General features: G+C 40.4%; 2 protein-coding genes across 5 annotated transcripts; one reads left to right on the top strand and one right to left on the bottom strand.

Annotated features, from left to right (window-relative positions):
* The first annotated feature begins 2,462 nt into the window (after positions 1-2,462).
* cbx1b (chromobox homolog 1b (HP1 beta homolog Drosophila)) lies at positions 2,463-8,849 on the top strand. 3 transcript variants are annotated; one of them, XM_084937157.1, is made up of 6 exons: positions 2,463-2,563; positions 4,548-4,629; positions 4,883-5,039; positions 7,082-7,235; positions 8,249-8,343; positions 8,442-8,849. In XM_084937157.1, exons 2-6 carry the CDS (start codon positions 4,575-4,577, stop codon positions 8,581-8,583), a joined length of 603 nt encoding a protein of 200 aa, XP_084793283.1. In that variant the 5' UTR covers positions 2,463-2,563; positions 4,548-4,574; the 3' UTR covers positions 8,584-8,849. The 3 variants fall into 3 exon arrangements, with proteins under 3 accessions (XP_084793283.1, XP_084793281.1, XP_084793282.1); XM_084937155.1 differs by having other exon boundaries at positions 2,506-2,691; XM_084937156.1 differs by having other exon boundaries at positions 2,506-2,680.
* A 1,618-nt stretch (positions 8,850-10,467) lies between these two features.
* Positions 10,468-20,662, bottom strand: nfe2l1b (nfe2 like bZIP transcription factor 1b). Of its 2 annotated transcripts, none has more exons than XM_084937150.1 (6): positions 20,437-20,662; positions 18,639-19,465; positions 17,369-17,590; positions 15,486-15,575; positions 14,886-15,044; positions 10,468-14,733 (listed from the first exon to the last, which is right to left on the bottom strand). In XM_084937150.1, exons 2-6 carry the CDS (start codon positions 19,194-19,196, stop codon positions 13,354-13,356), a joined length of 2,409 nt encoding a protein of 802 aa, XP_084793276.1. In that variant the 5' UTR covers positions 19,197-19,465; positions 20,437-20,662; the 3' UTR covers positions 10,468-13,353. The 2 variants fall into 2 exon arrangements, with proteins under 2 accessions (XP_084793276.1, XP_084793277.1); XM_084937151.1 differs by lacking the exon at positions 20,437-20,662 and adding an exon at positions 19,562-20,246.
* Between the last annotated feature and the right edge of the window lie 1,182 nt (positions 20,663-21,844).

A 21,844-nucleotide genomic window follows, 5' to 3' on the forward strand; every position in this document is an offset into this window, starting at 1 on the left:
TTCTGTTCTTTGTCATGATGACGCCACACTGCTTCACTAATCAGAAAATCTGGATCTTTTATTATGATTCTGCCAAAAGCACATCAGAATTATATGCTGTCCCATTCACTGCAAAGAAAGCACTCTGACCATTCAAAAAATACTAAAATAAGAGTTTCTAATAAATACAGTATAAAAATATAAATGTGTACAAATATACATGTGTGTGTGTGTCTACCTGAGTCATTGTAGAGTGCATTGTAAAGTGCACTGTTTGTTTCAGCTTTTATTATCCTGTACTGCCTTCCTGATGCTAATAGCTGGAACAGGTGATGTTCTGGGTGGGATGCGTCCTTCAGGATGCTGTGGGCTTTACTGTGGCAGTGGGACCTTAGAGCTCCTCTAGGAGAGAAGAGCACAGCTGATGATCTTCTGTGCTGTGCTGATGACCCTCTGGAGCACTGTCTTTTCTTGAGCAGTGCAGCTGACAAACCCCACTGGCATGCAATATGTCAATACACTCTCAACAGAACATCTATAGAAGAACATCAGTAGCTCCTTGACTATAGGGTGTTGTTTTTTTTTAGTACTCTCAGGAAGCAGAACCCCTGCTATTCCTTCAGTAAAATTGAGGTCCGTGCTTCCAGGAGGCCAGTGCATGACTGATAGAGTTGCATTGTGTGTTTTTCTATCCAGGTACGCTTTTACTGCATTGGCAGTGTTTTGGGATGATTGCAAAATGAAGCCATTGCCTATCAGATGCTAGATGGCATGGAGGACATCAAAACCTGATGGTAGTTTTCTGCATTCATAGTTCCATCAGTTTTAAAAAGATCCCCAACACCACTGGCTGAAATACAGCACCAAACCATGACATAGTAGTTATGTTAGCAACCCAGTCCCTAAAAATAAAAAGCAGCCAAAGGGAAAATATATGAAAGACCCCCAGAAAGCCCAGAGAACTAATTCTAAAAATTACAAGACAGTCTGGGTCCATGGAAGCAAAATATATGGATATAAGCAGTGGCACATTAATGTGTATATACATTTATTAATAAGTAGAAACTAGTTGTTTTAGTTAAAATTTGAATTAGTTAGATCACTGAAGTGTGTATATTAAAAATAAATAAATTTGAAAAAGGGCAATATAACGAATAACAATAGAAATAAATAATTAATCATTTTAATGAATAATTTTGTTCAGTTCTTCTTCCTAGATTAGCTGCCAAACAGTCACACCTCAGGTTTGTGTCTGAAAGCTTGAGTCCTCCACTAAGTGGAAACCAAACAGAAATGTTCAAATTATACTCATTTATTTGTTGTGTTGCGCATTTTGAGCATGCCTTCTCCATTTGGATGCTGTTGCTATGAGTAACTACATAATCCAAGACACAGCTGACTGGGTGCAAGCATCATTTCCCACGCTCCATGTTTAAAGTAGTTATAAGTCTTTACCCTTGTTTCAACTTGTTGAGGCCATGCTTTCTCTCAATAAGCCACAGGCAACAGCTAGTTAAAGTCTGCAAACACTACCTGTTAACTGTAGACTTTAGTATATTTAGATTTATGTAGGGCGAGGGTCTATTTGATCTGGAAAATACCATTAATTGAAGCCAGAATATCTGAAAATGTTAAAATTATTATGAAAGACGAAGTTAAAATTACAAGATGCAGTGTTAAATTAATTTATACATTATTAACTCCTTGCTCTATGTCAAACAGAATACGCCAAACACATATTTCTGCATTACACCTTCTTGCAGCTGGTTCTTAGATTTATAGAGCACATATTATTAATGCAATTTGTACTCTTACTTTTTATTCTTCCTCACCTAAAATGTTTTTTTAATCTATCTATCTATCTATCTATGCAAGGTGTATATGTGCCTGTACTGCAAATTTAGCTTTTTAAAATAATAAAGTAAAAGTATTTGATACGAAAAACACACTCGTTGTTATAGATACATTATTATATATGAATTGATTGTATTGCTCATGTAGTCATGTTTAAAATTAAATGCAATTAACCAAAACACAAAGAGATGTAAACATTTTTCATGACACAAAACTATAATAATTTATGGTCTTTCGCGCTCAATTTTGGTCACTTATCGTTGCAGCTTTATTTGTCTAATCATTTTTCATCTTTATCTTTTTATGTATTTATTTCGTGTATTTTTCTGTGATATAAAGAACATTGTATTTAAACAGGGTTAGCTCAGGACGCCCGCTGCCTCCCTGGGACCCCGGCAGTACCGCTGGGTAGTGCTCCCCGCCTGGGTATTTATCCAGCTGTGCACAGATTTATAAAGCACCCCGAGCATCTATAACCTGTGTTTATAACGCAGGGAGGTCCGCTTCGTTCATCTCCAGCCCGCCGTTTGCGCGCATGCTGCTTCCGTAGATCTGTATATCGTCCGCACTGAGCGCGAGTGGCGCGTGCTGGCGCTGAGCGTTCCATCCGCTTGCTTCGCGGTCTGCGGAGGGGCTCCTCCTCGCGCTCCAGCGGGCGTTCCCCCCTCCTTCTTCTGCTCCCTTCATACCAGACGAAGGGGCGGAAACGACACATTTCGCCGTGGAGAAGGTAGCGGCTCTGTGTTCCGACAACAAACCGACACAAACGTTATTACCGTAAACCTGCGATAGCCGTAGCTGTTTCATTTCGGCTCGGGCGGAAGTTTTAAAACAAACCGATTACACTGTAAGTCATCGGTGAGTTCCATTTTTTCACCCTCCTCCTTCCAAACGTGCTCTAACGCTGGATTGTGCATGAGGCTAACGTTAGCTAGCTGGAAGGTTTATTTTAAGTCAGTATTAAAAAGACACCTGCTCAGGAGACTAGCTCCGCATACTTTGCGGTTATTCGCGGTGTTTACATCCGACAGGCATCCCTGAGCCGCTAAATTAGTTGCTACCACGAAGGCAATATGGAGGAATCGCCAGCTAGCTACACACTGTGGGTCCCTGCAAGGCTTTTGTCGTGCGCTCTTTTCTTCTGCCTCTTGCTCTCTGCTAACGTTAAAAATAATCCCTTCTACACTGAGCACAGAGGAGTATTTTACACCGCGACGACGCCCGTTTCCCCCCCCCAAAGTAGTCCAGTTTCTTTTTTAATTAGCCCCTCCGCGCTACTGCTCAGCCACCGCCAGGTGTTGCAAATCTCACGTTGTTGATGCTGACTGCTACATGCACGGCCATAGATGCCTCCCTACTCTGCCTCCGCTTTATTATTAATCGACTAAATTATGAATAAAGCCAGAAATGTTGGAATCGACATACTGGGAGGATGCATACTCATTTTTGTTGAACCTAGAATAAAATAAATAACACATATGGTCAAATCTATTGTTCTTTAATAGCTGGGCAGCCTGTTCTCATGAAGCACACACCAAACACATTCAATGGGATTATTTTAATCAATGGGAAATGAAAAATGTGGAATCAATAACAAAAGCATCACAATTTTAGTACTCTGAATTCTTTGAGGCATGAGTAAGATCTGACAGATCAGCTTTGCAGAAGGATCCATTACTTTCTTCAGTTTCCACCATACATTTGATGTACCTCTTCCCTGAAGTGAAAAACCTTTAACACTCTTTCCTCAGTGGCAGGTTGCACACCTTATCATTACCAAAACCTTTCATCACGGAATGAGAAAAAGTCCCAAATCTGAGCATACTGCCGCCTCCTCTTGTTCTCCACCTGTCCTGCAACCCCATACCAAGAATGAGTGGGGATATTTGCTTGTTTTCTTCATGCAAAAGTTCCAGCATCACCTTCTCGACCAGCCCAGATTCATCACTGAACATCTCTTTAATCCAATAATCCACCACCCATGATTGTTTTCTTTTGTTAGCCCACTCTGAGCTTGTTTTATTTTTCTGTATGGAAATCCCATTTCAATCATCCCCTCTCTTCCACTTCTGTCACAAACATTAAATAGTTTTTCTTCTTTTTTTTGCTTTTTGCTGTGCATTTCTATCATGAGTTTTCTGTTTGAATGATCCAAATTGTAGACACAACTGAGAACAACCTCTTTAGTCAGATTCCCTCTTTAAGCTCATTAGGGTCACGCTTCACCATCAACAGCTTTTGCAGACTTTTGCATATGTACATTTACTATGGTTATGCTACTTGAGCTGGAAAAAATTCAATTTATTAAGGTAATGAAGCCAGAATATCAGAGATTTGTTTATTTGCTGCTAATTGAGAAAAGAGAAAAAAAAGCTGAACGAACATCCTCCAAGTGTGGTGATTCCATCATTTTTGCTGGAGCTTGTATATGCAATTGTCTTACTTTGCACTCGGCAGAAGCACATGGAAATACCATTCTGTGAGCTTATATCATGTCATATAAGGTTATAAATCATAGTTAACATGAGGCAATGTAGATTAGACAATCACTTCTTTGACAGAAAAGCTCTTAAACCTAAAAAAAACCCCAAAACCCACACACACAATCATAGGCTGATTGTAATAATCGGCATTGCCTCTCATGCTTCTCGTCATTGAATCCCATTCTCCAATGCTGTTTTTTTCCAACATGCAACAATCTTGGCGTTGACCAGGCACCTGCGGGTCCCCAGGTCTACCTGATGAGTATGAGCCTGACTACAGAACCCTCTAACGATGGTCCCACTGTTACAGAAGGTTTTAAACATCATTATTTCCTAACATAAATTTCTCTGTTTCACTTGTCATTGTGCGATTAAGGTGTGTGTCAAGAAATGAATCGTGTACGTGACTATAAGTGTTTGTGGTGCCATTTGAACTCGGCAGACACATGTCACAATCAAATGTCAGCGTCTTTAACTCTGCAGGCAGTAAGAGTTCTCAGTTTCAAGCCACTGAGGCATCTGGGGCCACAGATGTGTTCTCATTTCCCCTGTTTGCAAACCGACAGAGAGCAAATTGACTTCGGCTGAGAAGAAGGACAAGAAGCCAGATGAAGTGGCCGAGGAAGAAGAAGAGGAGGAAGAATATGTGGTGGAAAAGGTTCTGAATCGACGGGTGGTGAAAGGCAAAGTAGAGTACCTTCTTAAGTGGAAAGGCTTCTCTAAGTAAGTGTTTAAAAAAATTAATTCATGGGTCACTGGTTGGCTCATGTCAGCTCATTCACACTTTTATCTTCACCTGACAACCCAGATTTGCCTAACAAACGCCAGGTGAAAGATGCACTTCTTAACATGAGCTATGCAAAAATTAAGGTTCCTGCTAGGGCTGTTCGATATAACAATATATATCGGATGACGATATAAAAACGTCTATGTTTCATTTTACGCTATCGTTTGTTTCGTGGTGTCGCAAAATAAACTTTACGGCAATATTTTTTCATGGTTTTGATGGTCACTGTAGTGGCTATATTAATTTCTTAAAGTTCTCTCTTTCTCTTATATTTTATATAACCACACTACAGACGGACAAGCGCCTGTTTTTATGTGTTGTGGTTAGCGACAACGACGGTAACAGCATCGCGTGTCCGCTTGTTTATGTTCCACATAAACCTTTCACAATAAAGCTCAAGATCCTGTTGAGACTTTTCAAAATAAACTGAATCACGTGAAAGAGCAGATTATTTACGGATGAGAATTAAAAAAGAGCCGCCAGGTGCTAAAAAATAGACCTTAGACTCAAACGTTAGAACAGGCTTTTCCCCGCAGCACGCCGTGTAATAAATACTCACAAAGAAAACGGCGGCTGTTACAACTTATGTCTAAAAATGTATAGTTTCATGCATCGGTTAAAACACTCGACTCCAGCTACATGACGCGCAGCTGGAAAAACTTCCCGCAAGACGAGCTGCCCGAGATTCACAGAATTTACAGAAAATGTTACATTTTTGTGATTTATATCGTTATCGGACGATAGAATTCTTATATCGGGATATGAGATTTTGGTCATATCGCACAGCCCTAGTTCCTGCTGTTGTTGGTTTTCTGTAAAGGGTTTTTAATGTTTTTCTAGCATCATTAAAGGTTTCGAGTATCTGGTACTACGGCAGCTCGGTCTGCTAGATCTGATAATATTCAGATCTAACAGGTGTTTTTAATGGAGGTAGAGTCATATGTGCCTCAAAGTTTTAATGAATATATTTGTTTCAAAGGTTCACGTCTGTGGTGTGGGAATGTGAACTCTAAGGAGCCAGATGTTGACTTTGAAAACAGCTGCTATAAGAGTTAGATGTCATTACATGCAGCTTAAAATCAAATCATTTTGAGTCACCCTTTATTTTTTTTTATATTTTTCTTCCAAGTCTTGAAGGTTTCTCAAAGTTTTTCTTTGGACACTGGCTGCTTTTCACTTATTTTCAGTCCAGTCCTTGTAGCTGACTATTATCAGAGGAATTGTTTTGTAAGGTACTTAACACTGACCTTTGAATCATTTAAGCAAAAAAAAAAAAGAGGCACCTAACTCAATGAACGAATCATTGTTATGTTAACACATAGTAGATGATTTAGCAAAGAACTTATAAACCATTTTTAAATTGTATGTTGATGCCATTCTTAAGGAAGGGAAGCAGGCCAACTTACCAAAATACTCTAAAACTGGTCTGAAAATCAGTGGTAACAGGTGTTGTGGAGTGACGAATCCAAAAATTGAAATTTTTGGTTCAAATTGATGTCAGTATGTATGGATAAGTGTCTACAGCCCACCGTTAAAACACGGTGGAGGTTCAGTCATGTTGTAGGGCTGTATTTGAGTCACTGATGTTGGGAATTTTGTCAAAATATCTGGAATCAATATCTGCACCCACCCAAAAAACCCCACCAAAACATCAGATCTTTGATCTGACATGCAATCTGACTGGCAGTGGCCTAATTTTTCAGCAAGACGATGCCAAAAACACAGCAAATACCTGTATTAAAAATGGACTGGCCTCCCCAGAGCCAGTGTGTGAGGGAAAGTTATTGTATAGCTTGCGTAAGTATCTTTGCAAAAAGTGAGAAAAACATCAGGACTCTATGTTATCAGACTCCAGTGATACTCAGCTGTACTCTGGAAGCAGCTTTCGCATGATGATAGTGGAAAATATTTTGACTGTAAACATCACAAGCAACTAAATTAGGAGTTAAATCATATTTTCGTGTATTTAAATCTACAGTGAAGATAACACGTGGGAACCAGAAGAAAACCTGGACTGTCCAGATTTGATTGCAGAGTTCCTGCAGTCCCAGAAATCAGCACATGATGGAAAAAGGAAGGCAGCCGGAGAAGCAGAAGGAGACGACAGTAAATCAAAGAAGAAGAAAGATGATGTGAGTCCCAATTTTTCCATGAGTCTTGTTTAATGCTAAGTTATCTAAAAATACACTTCACTGTTAAGAAAAAATGAAAGGAGCACTTAACCTGATATACCAAAAAGTCAGGATGTTGTGTAAAATGTAAATAAAAACTCAATGCCGCGATAAAATTCAAAACAAGCTAATTTTTTTGTGTTCTGTTGTCAATAAAATACAGGTTTGTGAGATTTGTGTTTCATTTTTATTTACATTTTACACAACATACCAACTTTTTAGGAAATAGTTTCTAATTTCTTGAGAACAAAATGATGTGATAACAGTGGAAACCAGGATAACCAGTCCTTTGATGACTGGATTAGTTCCTGTATTCATTCCCAACAACATTTGGGCATGCTTCTTCACCTCCTCCTAGACCTGAATCATCAGACTGTGGTGCTGTTTAGCCCCATCTGATGTACCAATAGTGTCCCAGAGGTTCTCTGTTGGATTCAGGTCAGAACATGAGGGGCTTTCCGTGGCTTCAATGCCTTCAACCTCTTCAACGTTTAGGACTATGAGGCTGGGCAGGACAAACCCTGGGCTCTCTGCACCAGCTTAAGGTGGTCTGACACCAGGTGTGAGGATTTCATTCCAGTACCTTTAACCCAGAAGTCCCCCCTGTGATCATCATTGACCCACTTCTCAAGACTCTCACATCTATCACACATGCTCAGTGTAAACCTCTTCCTCTTATCTGTGAAGAGAGCAGGGTGCCAGTTGTGGCCTGCCAGTTCTAATGTGTTTTTCTTGTGAATACCAGTCAAACTGCAGAGTGCTGGGCTTTGAGTTAGGTCAGAGCCGTGTACATGAGTAACCAGCTGGAGGTTGTTTTGTTGGGCTCTGGTAGTGTTCCCCCTGTTCCTCCCAGGACCTACCAGAAATGTCTTCTATGATTGATTAAAAATCTTTTTGTCTCCGATTTGACGGTTTTTCTGTGGGCATCCTGTATTAGGTTGGATTTAAGTTTTATTTTGTTTCTTGAACCTCAGACAGAGAAGTTAAGGGGCTTTGCTCGAGGTCTGGATCCAGAAAGGATTATCGGTGCCACAGATTCCACAGGAGAACTCATGTTCCTCATGAAATGGTGTGTAAGTGTTGCCCCACACGTTGGGGAATTCAAATGTGCCATTAAATGCGTTTCTATGGTAGGTTAAATGACTTTTTCCTTTGCCCTTTTTAAAGGAAAAATTCAGATGAGGCGGACCTTGTGCCGGCAAAAGAGGCCAACGTTAAGTGTCCGCAAGTGGTCATCTCTTTCTACGAAGAACGGCTCACCTGGCACTCGTACCCCTCCGAAGACGAGAAGAAGGATGAGAAAAACTAGCTCAGGGCGAAGGGGCAGGAGGAGAAGAAATGTCGTTTTGAACTTCAGTGTACTTTCAATGAGGGAGGGGAGGGGAGGAGAAGAAGGGGGATGGGCCAGAGGCAAGCAAGACATCCTGGACTCATTAGTCTTCTTGGCGTAGTATCACTCATTCGATTCTACTTTTATCCAGATCAAATCTCCATGTAAATATCCTTCAGATTTGCTTGACAAAAACCAGCTCAAACAAAGCAGTGTTAATTTTCCCTTCACCGGGCTTTCGATGTCCATTCCACATCTGGCTCATCTTGCTATGACATCGTATCAGTGAGGTGATGTTTTCATTTCTTTCGCGTGCCATTGTTTTTACTCTGTTTATCAGCGCTCTCCGGGGCCAAAACTGTGTTCATCTTAGGCATTTCCTTAGCATCCGTATTGATGTACGGTTATGAACAACTTCTGTAATATTTTGTTCTTTGGTAATCTTTGTAGTGTTTGTCACGTCTTGCTTGTCGCTTTTGGAGAATAAACCACTTTTTGTTACAGTGGTGTTGTGTCACTTAAAATTTTAAGATAATTATCATCTTTATATTCTGGTTAATTTATCAGACTGACTAAAAATGTGGTTTTATTTCAAGGTAACGTGTCTGTCTGTAGTTTAGATGCCTGAATTTTTCTGATTTTCTTTATCACATGCAGGTTAAAAGTCACTGTTGAGAGAAAAAGTTGAATTGCATTTCAATAAATGCCACGATGTAAAACTGAGACCAGAGCAGGAAGTCAAACAGTGTTTCTGCTGTCTGGATAGCCGGTTACTTCAAGGTAAACCATTGTTCGAGGTATAATAACTGAAGGGGACCGATTAGGGCTTTCTTTATTTTCTGGCAATTATATTTGCATGACAAGCATAAAATTGCTGGTTTGACTTCAGTCGGAGACACAAATCCCCTCTGGGCTTGAATAAGGAAGGGCATCCGGTGTAAAACATGCTGTGGCGACCCCTTGTGACGAGGAAGCGGCTGAAAGTAAACATTGACCGACTTTCAAACAATATGTGAGATCTCAAAGGTGAGCGCGTGCACGCACCTCAGCACCATTTCAGGCAGGTTTTTCCCTACTCTTGACCATTTATGATGTCAAAGAGTAAATATTTCTAATCTGATCATCTCAGGCACAGCAGCAGTCCCACCCATGTGCTGTTTGAACAGGGCACATTAAGCTGCAAAACCAAACTTGGAATACAAGAGCATGGAAATGTTGAGGTAATCTGTCAGCTCTACAGAAGCATAAAGAAAAAACAAAGGAAGGCAAAGTTGGTGATTTACATTCCTACCTCACCTATTGCTCTGGGTAGTGCCCGAAAGAATGAGATCGCAGATACAAGCGGCCAAAATGAGCTTCGTCTGGAGGGTGTCTGGGCTCAGCATTACAGATCAGGAGAGGGGCTCAGAGCAGAGCCAGTGCTCGACACTGAAAGGAGCCAGCTGGAGTGGTTCGAGTATCTGACCATGCCTCTTGGATGCATCCCAGGTGAGATGTCTCAGGCATGCCCAACAGGGAGGACACGCTGGTGAATGATATCTCTCAAGAACACCTCGGTATCTCCCTCCAGAAGAGCTGCGGGAGTTTCCTGAATTATTGATGTTTTAACACGCCACATCCAAACCTTGTTTGCAAGCAGCAGAAAGGTGGCTTAAAGGGAGGGGATGACCTGAGGGGCTGGTCAGTATTAGATAAATAGGGGTTATTTTGAGCTGTGGATCAAGCAAAGTTACTCTAAAAGAAACCAAAAATAATAGAAAAAAAGGAAGCTGAAAATAAACCTTTTTCAGGTTGTTCATGGTCAAGGTATCTAGTGCCTTTGCCGACTGGAAGCCTGAAACATGGACAACTAGAACACAAGAGTCACAGGTGAAAATAAAAACACTTTATTAATCAATAAAAACAATTCTTGATTGCCAGCAAATACCTCAAAACGGAGGGAACTACATCCAAACTCAAAGCAGAGGGTGTGACCGTTAATGGAGACGTTTTTAAACAGACTACATAAAATCATAACAAACACAAACATGAAAATATTTACAGAACAAGACAGACAAAAAAAGTGCACTAAGTAGTAGCAGTACTAAGTAGTTGGTGTTACACTGAAGTGAATGTTAACCAGAGGTTCATGCCTGAATATCACATTTAATGAGGACACTTCTCCGTTCAAAACTGGTTTTTTTGGACATCATCTTAATGTTGCGAGTTCTGTTCAGCCTCTTGGAAAAAGATCTAGCCTATCTCCTATCTCAGCTGACACAACGGACCTATTTTATTTATTTTTTTAAGAAGGTGATATAACACATGTACTGACAAACTTCATTCAAATAGACAAGTAATAGCACTTCTACTTTGAGAACATTTTTTTAAAATCACTCCTCTCTTCGGTTCTCAAAACCCATAAAAGTGACGGAAACGTTAAATAAAGGCATTCAGATCAAAGTGGCCACGACACGTGTCGTCATTTCACACATTCGAGTTGCTTTTGCGTTATCAGTCGCGTGGCTCGCTCTGTTATAAACACAAAAACTTGATTGAAGCCAACACTTTGGCTTTACAGCAGTTTAAAAAAAAATCCTCAAGTGGTTTTTCGTACAGTCGCAACGGCGTACCAGGGTCGTTCAAAGTAAAACAAAATCTACAGGGCGAGGAGAATCAGGCAACTCGATTTAAACTGCAATTATAGAGAACTCTAAAAAATTTCCAAGAAAAAAAAATTGGCAAATATGAGTAGAAACTGAATAGAAACTCGCAAAGTAGTTTTTTTGTTTTTGGTCATTTTTTTAGTCAAGCAACCTTATCTAACCAAAAAAAACAACTGTTTTCTTGTTACAGCTTTATGTTTTTGAATTGATCTTTTCTTTTTCTTTTTCCACAATTTCCTTTTTTCTTTGTGAATTTACATATTCTTTTCTCATTCATTTGCTTTCTATGAAATTTGCATTTTTTTCTTGTGAATTGTCTGTTTTTTCTCATAAATTTGTCTTTTTCTTTACAACAGACTTTTTTACTTTTTTTTAAACTGTGAATTTACATTTCATTTTCTTGATAATTTTCCACCAATTTTCTGCAATTTGTGCAATCTCTGCAATTTTAATGTAAATTTCCATTTTTTTCCTCATGAATTTGCCTGTTTTGTTTTCCTAAAATATCTCTTTCGACTGTAAATTTTCTCCTAATTCTTTTTCTCTTAAATTTTTCAGGTCTTCTTCCCATAAATTTGCCAGTTTGTTTCTTGTTTCTGGTTTTGAAATAATAAACAAGTTTTTTCTCTTCAATTTGAGGTTAAAGCAAAACAATTCTGAGAAAACAAACAAACAACAACAACAACAACAAAAATCTCTATTCTTTTGTCTCAGGCCTTCACCTCAGCTTCGCCAAGCTTTTTAAATTGTTTTCGCCCTTAACTGGCCCTAATACACTGTTGTATTTAACATTTGGCGCGTATGTTACTTGAAAGGGAAGTTGCTACACCCCAGCATCAACTGAGCCTGGCTTCTGTTAATGCTAAAAATGGGGCATCCAAGAAAACTGAATGACTTTGACTCAAGACTGCCTGGAGTTGGTTTTAATAATGCACTACTCTCTGGAGCTCCTGGCCCGGATATCTTCACCGTTATCTTGAATTCTTCCTTTAATTACAGGCTCAGAATTTAGAATTCAACAAAAAGGGTGTAGGCGTCTATGTAAAGCTGATGTGGCTAGACCTATAACCTTGCTTATACTACAGATTATGAACAGTTAATAAGAGCCTTCCTAAACGCAGCTCCCGTATTTAAACCTGCAGCGAAGGAATAGCGACAGACACGGCAAAATGCATACAGCCAAGCCTTTTAAAGACAAATTACAGTGCTATGTATAATTTATAAGGAAGTCGATACATTTTGCAATGCAGCGTGCCTCCTCCCTAAATCTGCTCCCCTTCAAAGACTTCACCTCCAGGCCTCTTTCAGCAGTGACCAGCGCAAGAATGCTCTCAGCCTCCCACTCCTCTCATCTCAACATCCACCTTCCACACATCAAACCCGATCTATTTATGGCCTTCTAAACTTAGATGCCACCTGACTCAAAAACTGGAACCTACAGAATTAGAGTGCAGTGTTGGAGCATTTAAGATGTATACAGATCACGTGATGTGCACCAAATACAACCTTTGGTTAGTATAGGTGTTAATTGGCATCCTAAAATAATGGACTTCCTTTTGGCCTTTGGTATCTAAACTCACAACCATCGATGCATTTCTTTGCAACTTAAAAGCCTCAGTGACTATGAAAATCACCAAAAGTCTCCAGGGTGGGATGTGATCTGATAGTCCTTTAAAACCTTCGGTGCATAGGTATTCCAAACATCTTCGACAGTGTTCTTGTACTCCCCCAGTCCCTTCTTTCACCCTGCGAAACTCCTCCATCCTCAGTGGTTTGGTGCAAAAGGATCAAGAGCAGCTAATTTTTTTTTTCTTCTTCCTAATAGCTCGTTTTATGTCCTTTTATATCCCTCTTCTCCTCGTCTAAATAATTAAATCTCAGTACTCGAACGAAGAGCTACTTCTGCGTCAAAGTTGTTTCCAGGAACAAAAATTGTAGGAACAGAATGAAACGGGAGAAACTAATGCAGGAAGAGTAGTCAACAATGCCATTTTTCTACTCACCACAATCTTCTTAAAGGAAATAAGGACATCTCTCTCGTGTCTGCAGAAATCTTTCTTACTGACTTAGCAAAGTTATAGAATAAACAGCAGTTTGTGCTCCCTCACTTCTTTTTGTCCTTCTGTTTTTTCTCTGGCTTTCGGTTCTGCTCGGCGGTCGTCACGCCGCGGGGCATGATGAGCACGCTGCCGTCGGCGCTGTACTGCAGCGAGTACTCGCTGGGAGGATAGGGCCGGCCCTCCTCGTCCCGCAGCTGAGTGAACACCTCTTGGTACAGGCTTTGCATCTTCTGCTTCATTTGCCGGATGGAGCGAATGAATTCCATCTTCTCCTTCAGCAGGCGGGCCTTGTCGCGCCTCAGATCTTGGACGCCCTGCTCCAGCTTTATGATGGTGTCCAGCTTGCGTTTGCGGCAGTTCTGGGCTGCCATCTTGTTCTTCCCGCGCCTGCGGATGTCACGGATGAGGGCCAGCTGGGCTTCGCTCAGGTGGTGCTTGGCTAGAAGCTCGTTGAACTCTTCCACGGGCAAGTTGATGATCTTTTCGTTGGAGAAGGGGATTTTCATGGCCCGGGCTCTGCGCTCGTCGCGGCTTGAGTGCTTGTCGAGCAGGTCCTGAGGAGGCTGAGGCTTTGAGTTCTGTTTGTCACGGACAGTCTTCTTCCCGACCGAAATGGGGAGCTCTGGGTGCTCAGAGAAGGCAGAGGAAAGCGGCAGGTTGTAGGTATGATTATGGCTGATGCTGTCAAGTTGAGGGAGAGTGTGGAACTGGGAGGGGTCCTGATAGCTCATACGGCAGAGCTTGCTATATTCAGGCTGGTAACCTCCAACAGCTCCTTCCTCTGTCTCTACAGTGGCCACCTCAGAGTCAGTGCTGTAGCCCACAGCTCCTTCCTCCGAGAAAGTGGCAGACGTTGAAGAGGAGGAAGCTGCAGATGAGCAGGAGGTTTCTGAGCTGCTTGGGGAGGCCGGGCTGTGGCTGGAGTCCAGGGAAAGACCAGAATCTGAGTCAAGCTCATCCTCCAACTGGGACGCCTGGGCCTGACTGAAGCCCTCCTCCATGGCGAGGTCCAACAGGCTGATTTCGTCAAGCATCGACTCCTCCAGCAGGGTGCTGAAAGGATCGGGGAGGACAGGGGTGGAAGTAACGTTGTTACTGGAACTATTCACGTGTGGCGGGAGAAAGATCCCAGTTAGGTTGGTGGCTCCGAATGTGGAGTTGATGTTAGTGGAGTTGCTGGAGGAGGGTCTAAGTGTGGCGGTTCTTGGGGCAATGCTTGCCGAGTCCAGCTGAGGGTTAAAAATCTGGGGGAAGTCTTGGCTGCAGCTGGGGAGGGAAGCCTGATGAAGGCTGACATCCTGGTTTATTGGTGTCGAGCGAGTAGACAATTCAAAGTTTCCCGCAGTGTTTGATTCAGTTGTCCCACTTATGGCACTTACGCTGCTTGAATTGGTGTGGAGAGAAGTGTTGTTCACTTCCATTGCCTTAAAAAAACGAGTTTAAAGAGAAAAATGCATTATTTTAAAATAATGTTAAAATAATTTCAGTATTTTGAATTTAATGTAGACCTGAAGGTGTCTGGTCTTACAAAATATACTTCACAAGCAATCATGAGGACAAAACAAAACCATCTTACTTGTAGCTCCATGATGGCCATGATGTCTTGCCACTGCTGCTCCAGGTCTAACTGTGGTTCTGCTGAGGGCAGCTGTGGCACCAGAGGGAGGCCCTGAGATGTAGAAGGAACTTCTTCATTGGAAACGGCAATTTCTGGGCTGACAACCGGGGCTGGAAACTGATTAAAAATATCACATAAATTAAAAAATAACTTGATTTTACATTATATGTAGCTTATTGTGCCAATTTATCCAATTTAAAATATGAGACTGTAGGTCTGATTTATTTTTTCAGCTGCACTAAAGTAAGAACTGCTCAACTTTTGAGAAAAGGGGAGTGCATCGTATCTCATCAGTCAAATCCAAGGCATACTACTTAGGCTGCTCTAGCCTGCCTTGAATTACTGCTTCCTCCACCCCAACTCCTCACACTTGTCAATATCATATTTGCTTTTCCTGATGGCTGGTCTGTTCTGTTCCCTAGTTAGTGGTTTCTGCTGCTGCTCTCACTGCCTTAGGCTTTCCGCACATGTATGTGGGAGGGAGGGGAAGGAGCGATGCCACCAAAAAAATAAAATATGTGGCCATGACAATTTCAACAGCAGATTTTTCTTTGTTACCTCAGTTTCTTCTCCAAAAGGGAATGTGGCCTCCAACAGCCTCAAGCATTCTTGTAGAGACAGTGAGGTCTGTGTGCCGAGAGCTGGGAGCTGGTAACACCAAAAAAAGAAAAAAGAAAAAAAGAAAGGTAATAATCTTAAAGTGTTTTCACAAGAGAAGCTCTTATATTTTATTTGTCCAGACAAAATGGCTTTTTTTGTACACACATGAAGAAGTTCATATATATGAATTGGTATGGGGGATTGCTGCCTAAATTTGAATAATTATCCAGGGTATAAACCAGGACTTCCCTCACCAAAGACATTCCTAGTTGACAAGTAGTTGCCATTTTAGGCCAGCAATTCTTAAACTGTGGGGCACACAACCAGGGAAAAAAATATGGAGTAAAACTTAGTTAATTGAAGGTCGGCTTTTTACTGCATATTCAGAAAAAATCAGATACAAATATTTTTAACCAGCTGTTTTTACGTGGGTTTTTACTGGGGCTTCTGAAATGCCAGAAAAAAAAAGTGTGAGAACCACTGTTTTAGGTCATTTGTTAATTCTTCGTTACATCTTTTTAATTCACTTACATATATGCTTTTTGGGGGGGCATCAAAAAATGTTTTTTTTTTAATTAATTAATTAATTTTTTACTTCCAGGTAGGAGAAGAAAATCTAATCAACACTTACATTACAAAGAAATACAACAGCGAAGTTTAAAAGCAAAAATATACATTTTACAAAAACATGTGCACCCAGCCAGGAAAGCTCTTAATCTAAGAGTGGTCCATTGTGGCTAACATTAGGCTACATGCACGTTTAAACAGTAAATCAGTGCTTGAGGTTAACAATTGACTCACCTGAGGGGTTTCCGGGCACATTACTGAGGTCATCCTTTACCGTCTTTAAATGATATCACACTTTGGATTTATAGCCCAAAAACTATGCAAATGATTTTGTCAGTTTGTGAGTGGTTTTATTTTTTTTATTTTTCTGTGAATTAACAGAAAACTTCTGTTTTATTTTACAGGACAAAGTCCAGGAAACGAGCTGTCAATACTTTTTCTGTAATTTTACCATGCAGCCAGTTTCCTTTGATTTACTGCAGCAGCATTTCTTTGTAAAGTGGAAAAACAGACACAGTCAGAAATGCACTTACTTTTCTAAATACATCTCGATCTGGTCATAATTGGTTTAAAAAAACCCCAAAAAAACCCCTAACCCCTTCTTTTAAGTCTAGCTGCTGAAATTTTAAGGCCTAAACAGACAAATTCCTGTAATCTCTCATTTGTTTCTTGGACTATTAATGCAGTTAGTTAATACTCTGTGTATTTGTCAAGTCAATCCCCAGCTAATGTATCTAATCAATATTTAACACACATTTCTTTTGCTTTTGATTTCGTTATGGGTTCATATAAACCCTGTGCTTGACACTATGCGTCTCTATGCAGTTGTACTTTTATGGTGGGTAACATGAGCTTGTGATTCTGAACTGCCTCTGGTTCGCTGGAAAATTCTCTTGGATGTGAAGCCTTAAAATAAATGCAATACAGTCATGTGCGTCTCTGTGAAATGAACTTCTACCTTAATCTAACAGCAACGGCTTGATGTGCTTTATATTACCGGCTTGTGTGACTCAACAACGAGATGATGCTATTACATACATGCTGAGCAATTTTGATTTTGAGCACAATTTTTTAAACTTGCAACATCTTGGTCAAATGCAGCAAAGAAACTAAGTGGAAAGTCTCTACATTTATAAAATTAATACTGATCAGAGAAATTTTTCTTTTTATCACCAGTGTACAGCTCCTATTTTTAAGTTTCCTTTTTATGTCTTAAAAGGCAGGCGTCCGACTAAAAACAATAGCATATAATAAAAGACTTGGTGTTAACAAACCTGCTCAGGAATGCTCTCTCCAGTCTCTCCATCCACTGGTGGAGCCCCTTGTAAGTTCACGCCATTTCTCCAGCTTTCTTGTTCCTCATTCCTGTCTTTGTTTTCCTGTGGGCTGGGCTTCTCCTCCTCGTTTTCCTTCTGACGGTTGCTGTAGTTAAAAACTTCTCTTCCTGCGCCAAGATCAATGTCCTGTCGCCATAGGATGTCAATCAAGTCAATGTCCTGAAAAAACACAGAGCAACCATTGAAAAATGGCCCTGTATAGAGAGGAAAGGTACTTTAATAGCCACATACTGACTATCAACATATTTGGCATGTGCACGACTAAAAATATGACCTAATATATGATAAATCGTCACTTTTCATTAAACCTTTTATATGGGCCGTTTTCATCTGAGAGTGGATATAACACAAATCAGATGATGTAACCGTGACATAAACACTTGGGCACGGTAGTTATCATGTGATCAGAAAGAAGTCTTGCTTTATTGCAATCCAATAATGACTGTGAACTCGATCTCCACAGTGTCAATATGGCCATTGTGTGTTGAGAATACTTCACATAATAGTTAATGTGAGAAATAACAACACATAAACACTAAACGTAAAAGAGACAAACAAAAAAATTGTATAGTTATCATGTCTTTCGTTCCATTTTAAGGTAAGGAAGTAAACTTCGGTGGGGGGGGGGTGCTCGCCATGCATTTCAAAGTTGGAGAATGTTAAATATGGCCAGAACCACAGCTGTATTAAATGTGACTCAACTGGTTGGACTAAAAATATCACACACTGATAAAAGACCTAGGGTGGAGGCTGTTTTTATTACTCACCGTAAAGCTATGTTGAATGAACTTTTTTGTATTTATTTTTAGTGAAAACGGATACTAAATACTGGATTTATTAATAAATACATATATACAATGTTTTCAGGTAACAAAAAAGAATTTTTTCCTCTCTTCTTTCTTTTTTTTACTTTGCTAGGCTAGACTACTCTTAAATCTGCCATTCACAACATAAACACATTCACACCATATATATATATATATATATATATATATATATATGATTTTATATGGCCTATATGTATCATAGTTACTGTAATTATTTAAACTATTTTGCTTTATGCTACGTTTAATTTTTGGCTTCTGTAACAAACAAATTTTCTCATTTGTTGAGAAAAATTGTATCTTTTAACATAACTCAAATCCATAAATTCTGCTAAATGGAGAGCATCTACGTTTTGATTGATGCTCTCCTGGTGGAAACATACCTCTTTTGTGAGATCATCATTGCCATCCCTGTTGCCGTGCTCCTGGTTGCCCTCGGGGGCCACAGCTCCCAGGCTGCTGTCCGCTGTGTTCAGACTGTATGTGGATTCAGGCGCTCCACTTCCTCCCCTCATGGCCGGGGTAGCGTCAGGGTTGTTAACGTCCTCTAGGCCGGCCCCATTGTCCAGGGTGATGGTGGGGCTGGACTGGCTGCTGGCGGACACCACAGTATCAGAGTCACGATGCACTAGCCAGGTGTTGAGCTCCGTACTGGGCACGAAGAGGCGATCCAGCTGGCGCACCTGGTTTAGCAGCCGTCTAGTGGTGAAGAAACGATCGAGGTCCACACTTTTTGGATGGATGCCATAGCCGTCCAGCGTGTTGCGCAGGTTGTGAAACTGTGTCTGGGTGTAGGCTGAGCTAGGCCCCAGGATGATCTCTCTCAGTGGGGGCAGCTGATTGTTTAGGTAGGTGTCAACGTCCACCCGCACCCCAATGAGACTCAGAAGGATGGTGAACTGAATCAGGCCCTCTGTGAAGTACTTTTTCAGGTAAAGCATTTCTTTACAAAGGAACAAAAGGTGAAAGTAAAAAACAAAAACAAAAAGGGGGCCAACTTTCTTGGATCAATAGTTCTCCACTACCACTAAAACACTGAGATAGATACATGAACATAAAAACCAGTTAAATATAGCAAAAGGGGAGGGTTGTCAACAGGATTATCTATGTCAAAAAGCTGTATAGGATCCAAGATGAGGTTTTCACTTTTTTAGAGAGTCCAGTTGAAAGTCAAAGCTCTGCTCTTCAAAAGAGTGTCATCATCCCATTCCTGGCAAAAGTGAGAAATAAATGTGTTAATGCTCTTTTGCAATAAAATTAAACATTACAATACATTCAGCCCTGAAGCACGCCAAGCCTTACCTACCTACATTTGCTTTAGGCACATGTTAATGAAAACAGGACTTGCTAGCCCATTGCAACCACTCCATCCTCTAAAGACTAAATAAGTGATGTCGGTTCGCAACGCGCAATGCCTCCTCATTGCTGGACATTCAGCAGCCCAGAGATGGTGAAGAGAGAGCTCCAGGCATCACCCCACCCTTGACAGGACAACTACTTCGTGTGGGTGCTGCTGAAGGTGAATGAGGGAGTCCAGAAAGCTCGCTGGGCTGCTAGCATACGCACCAATGTTAGGTGGTGGCACGGTCCCTCCCTCCTTTCGTCCTTACGACGTTAGCTGTTAGCTGCCCTGTCTCTTAAAATCCGGCTATCGGCACTACGCATTACCTTATTACACAAGACAAAGTAGCTGTCATGCGTTTTATCCACTTACCCTTAAAAAAATGATAGCTTTCTCTGTTTATATTTTAATTTTAGGACTGCCTACTTCCGCTGTAGCTAGCATCAACAATCTCCCTAGCAACAAGTGGTGAAAAGGTGATTGACAGAAAGTACAACCATCCACATGCTTTGGGCGCAGCGACGACACATGACTCCAGTAACTCCCGACCAATAAGAATAGGGCAAGGGCGGGGTTGACAGAAAATGCCCAACTACTATTGGAACTCAAAACGTACACTGTGTTAGCCTTATGAGCTAGTTTTCTTCTAACTACCTAAACAATTCAGTTAGTTTTAAAAGTAACTTAAACAAGATACACCACTATGTTCATTGCCCTCCCGTAAACATCACTTTTATTAATTTACGTGTCTGCTAACGTTAGCTTGCGCCGTAAGTCAATGCGGTTTCGCCGCACAGTATTAGTTATTTAATTTAAAACCTTTTGATTGTAATACTTACGCATGAAGATTTTGCAAGTGTGCCTTCATGCCTCAAAGTCAGCTTAGAATAGTAACAAGTCCTTTTTCATTAAAAGTTCCACAGTGATGCCAGATACAGCACTCTCCAGCCTTTCCTCATTGAATGGCCCACCATGACTTGCAAAATTGCTAGCTAGCCCGGCTAGCCTAGCAGCGCCGCTTGACACCAAAACACGCTTTCACACAGAGCATGCGTAGAACATTCTAGTGGCAAGCTTTCATCAGCCGACTGAAAATTCCCCCGCTGGTAATCTTCCACAAGTGTACGACGGCAAAATAAAGATGATAATAATAATAATGATGATAATAAAAAAAAAAGGTAAAGGGTGAGGACATGCATGTAAAATTTCGAAATAAAAAAAATATTTTGTAATGTTTTGATTTACAAGAAATAAAAGTAAATATTACGGGAAAAACACGCAAAATTACGTGAAAAGGGGGAAGTTAGTTTACTTAAAATATAATTGGAACATTTAGGAAATCTTGGATTTCCCTTCTTTTTTGTTTTTTGAGTCAATTATCGGCAGCTTTACTTTTCAAGGTTCAAGCTGGGGAGAAATTCAGTGCATTCTACAATTGCAGGCCATTTTCTGGCCCAGCCATGAATTTGAAAACAATATGCACAAAATATTAAAAAAAAAACATCTGTCCTGCGACTAAATGTAAACCTAGTTGTTGAAAAAGTGGTTTCAAAATATAATTTTAAATACAAAGTAGCTCTTGAGAACCCAGAAAAATCAGTGTTAAGTTATAAATCCACGTTTTTGTTTTGATTTTATTGACCTCTCTTGGAACTTTTAAACCATTTTTATTTTGTAATTGTCCATAGCAGGTTGTGCCTCACAGCATATGTGCAACGCTGTTACTGAAACCTTTTTAGCCTGTAAAAGAAGAACGAGTGGTAACACTGTGTCCTCATTCATATGCTTTGTATTTTTCCGACCCTTTTTTTCATTGGGACAGTCTAAAAAGTGCAGAACGGGAAAGCACATTACACGCATATTAAGTAATAACTTTACAGCCACAGTGTCCTTCCTTTTCTTAAAACACAGCTGCCCTTTATTCTGCTGTAATAATGTTGGAAATATTGAGGGAATCACTTTGTTACAGTTGGTTACAGCACTTTTCAGCTAAACAAGGTGGTAATGTTGAGCTGAATTAGTCATATTTTTTATGACCAATGTCATTGACTAATTTTCATTTTCCGTTTTTCCCCTCATATATTTATGAGGAGTTTTTTAGGTAAAAATAGTCATTTTTATTTAGCTAAGTTTTGACATAAATTTGACCTTTTTCTTAGATAGTGTTCTCTTGTAAATTTACAACTTAAATATTGTAAATTCTTGATTTACAAGAATTTGTAAATCAAGAATTTACAAGAATTTGTA

Source organism: Perissodus microlepis, chromosome 8, assembly GCF_051167445.1.
Source record: "Perissodus microlepis isolate ML-2025 ecotype Zambia chromosome 8, ASM5116744v1, whole genome shotgun sequence".
Taxonomy (NCBI): domain Eukaryota; kingdom Metazoa; phylum Chordata; class Actinopteri; order Cichliformes; family Cichlidae; genus Perissodus; species Perissodus microlepis.

Coding starts and splice junctions, on each gene's coding strand:
- cbx1b (XM_084937157.1), top strand. CDS start 4,575: ATGAGTATGAGCCTGACTACAGAACCCTCTAACGATGGTCCCACTGTT. Junction 4,630..4,882: donor TGGTCCCACTGTTACAGAAG/GTTTTAAACATC, acceptor GCAAACCGACAG/AGAGCAAATTGACTTCGGCT. Junction 8,344..8,441: donor CTCATGTTCCTCATGAAATG/GTGTGTAAGTGT, acceptor CCCTTTTTAAAG/GAAAAATTCAGATGAGGCGG.
- nfe2l1b (XM_084937150.1), bottom strand. CDS start 19,196: ATGCTTTACCTGAAAAAGTACTTCACAGAGGGCCTGATTCAGTTCACC. Junction 15,045..15,485: donor CTTTTGGAGAAGAAACTGAG/GTAACAAAGAAA, acceptor ATTTTTAATCAG/TTTCCAGCCCCGGTTGTCAG. Junction 14,734..14,885: donor TGGCCATCATGGAGCTACAA/GTAAGATGGTTT, acceptor CGTTTTTTTAAG/GCAATGGAAGTGAACAACAC.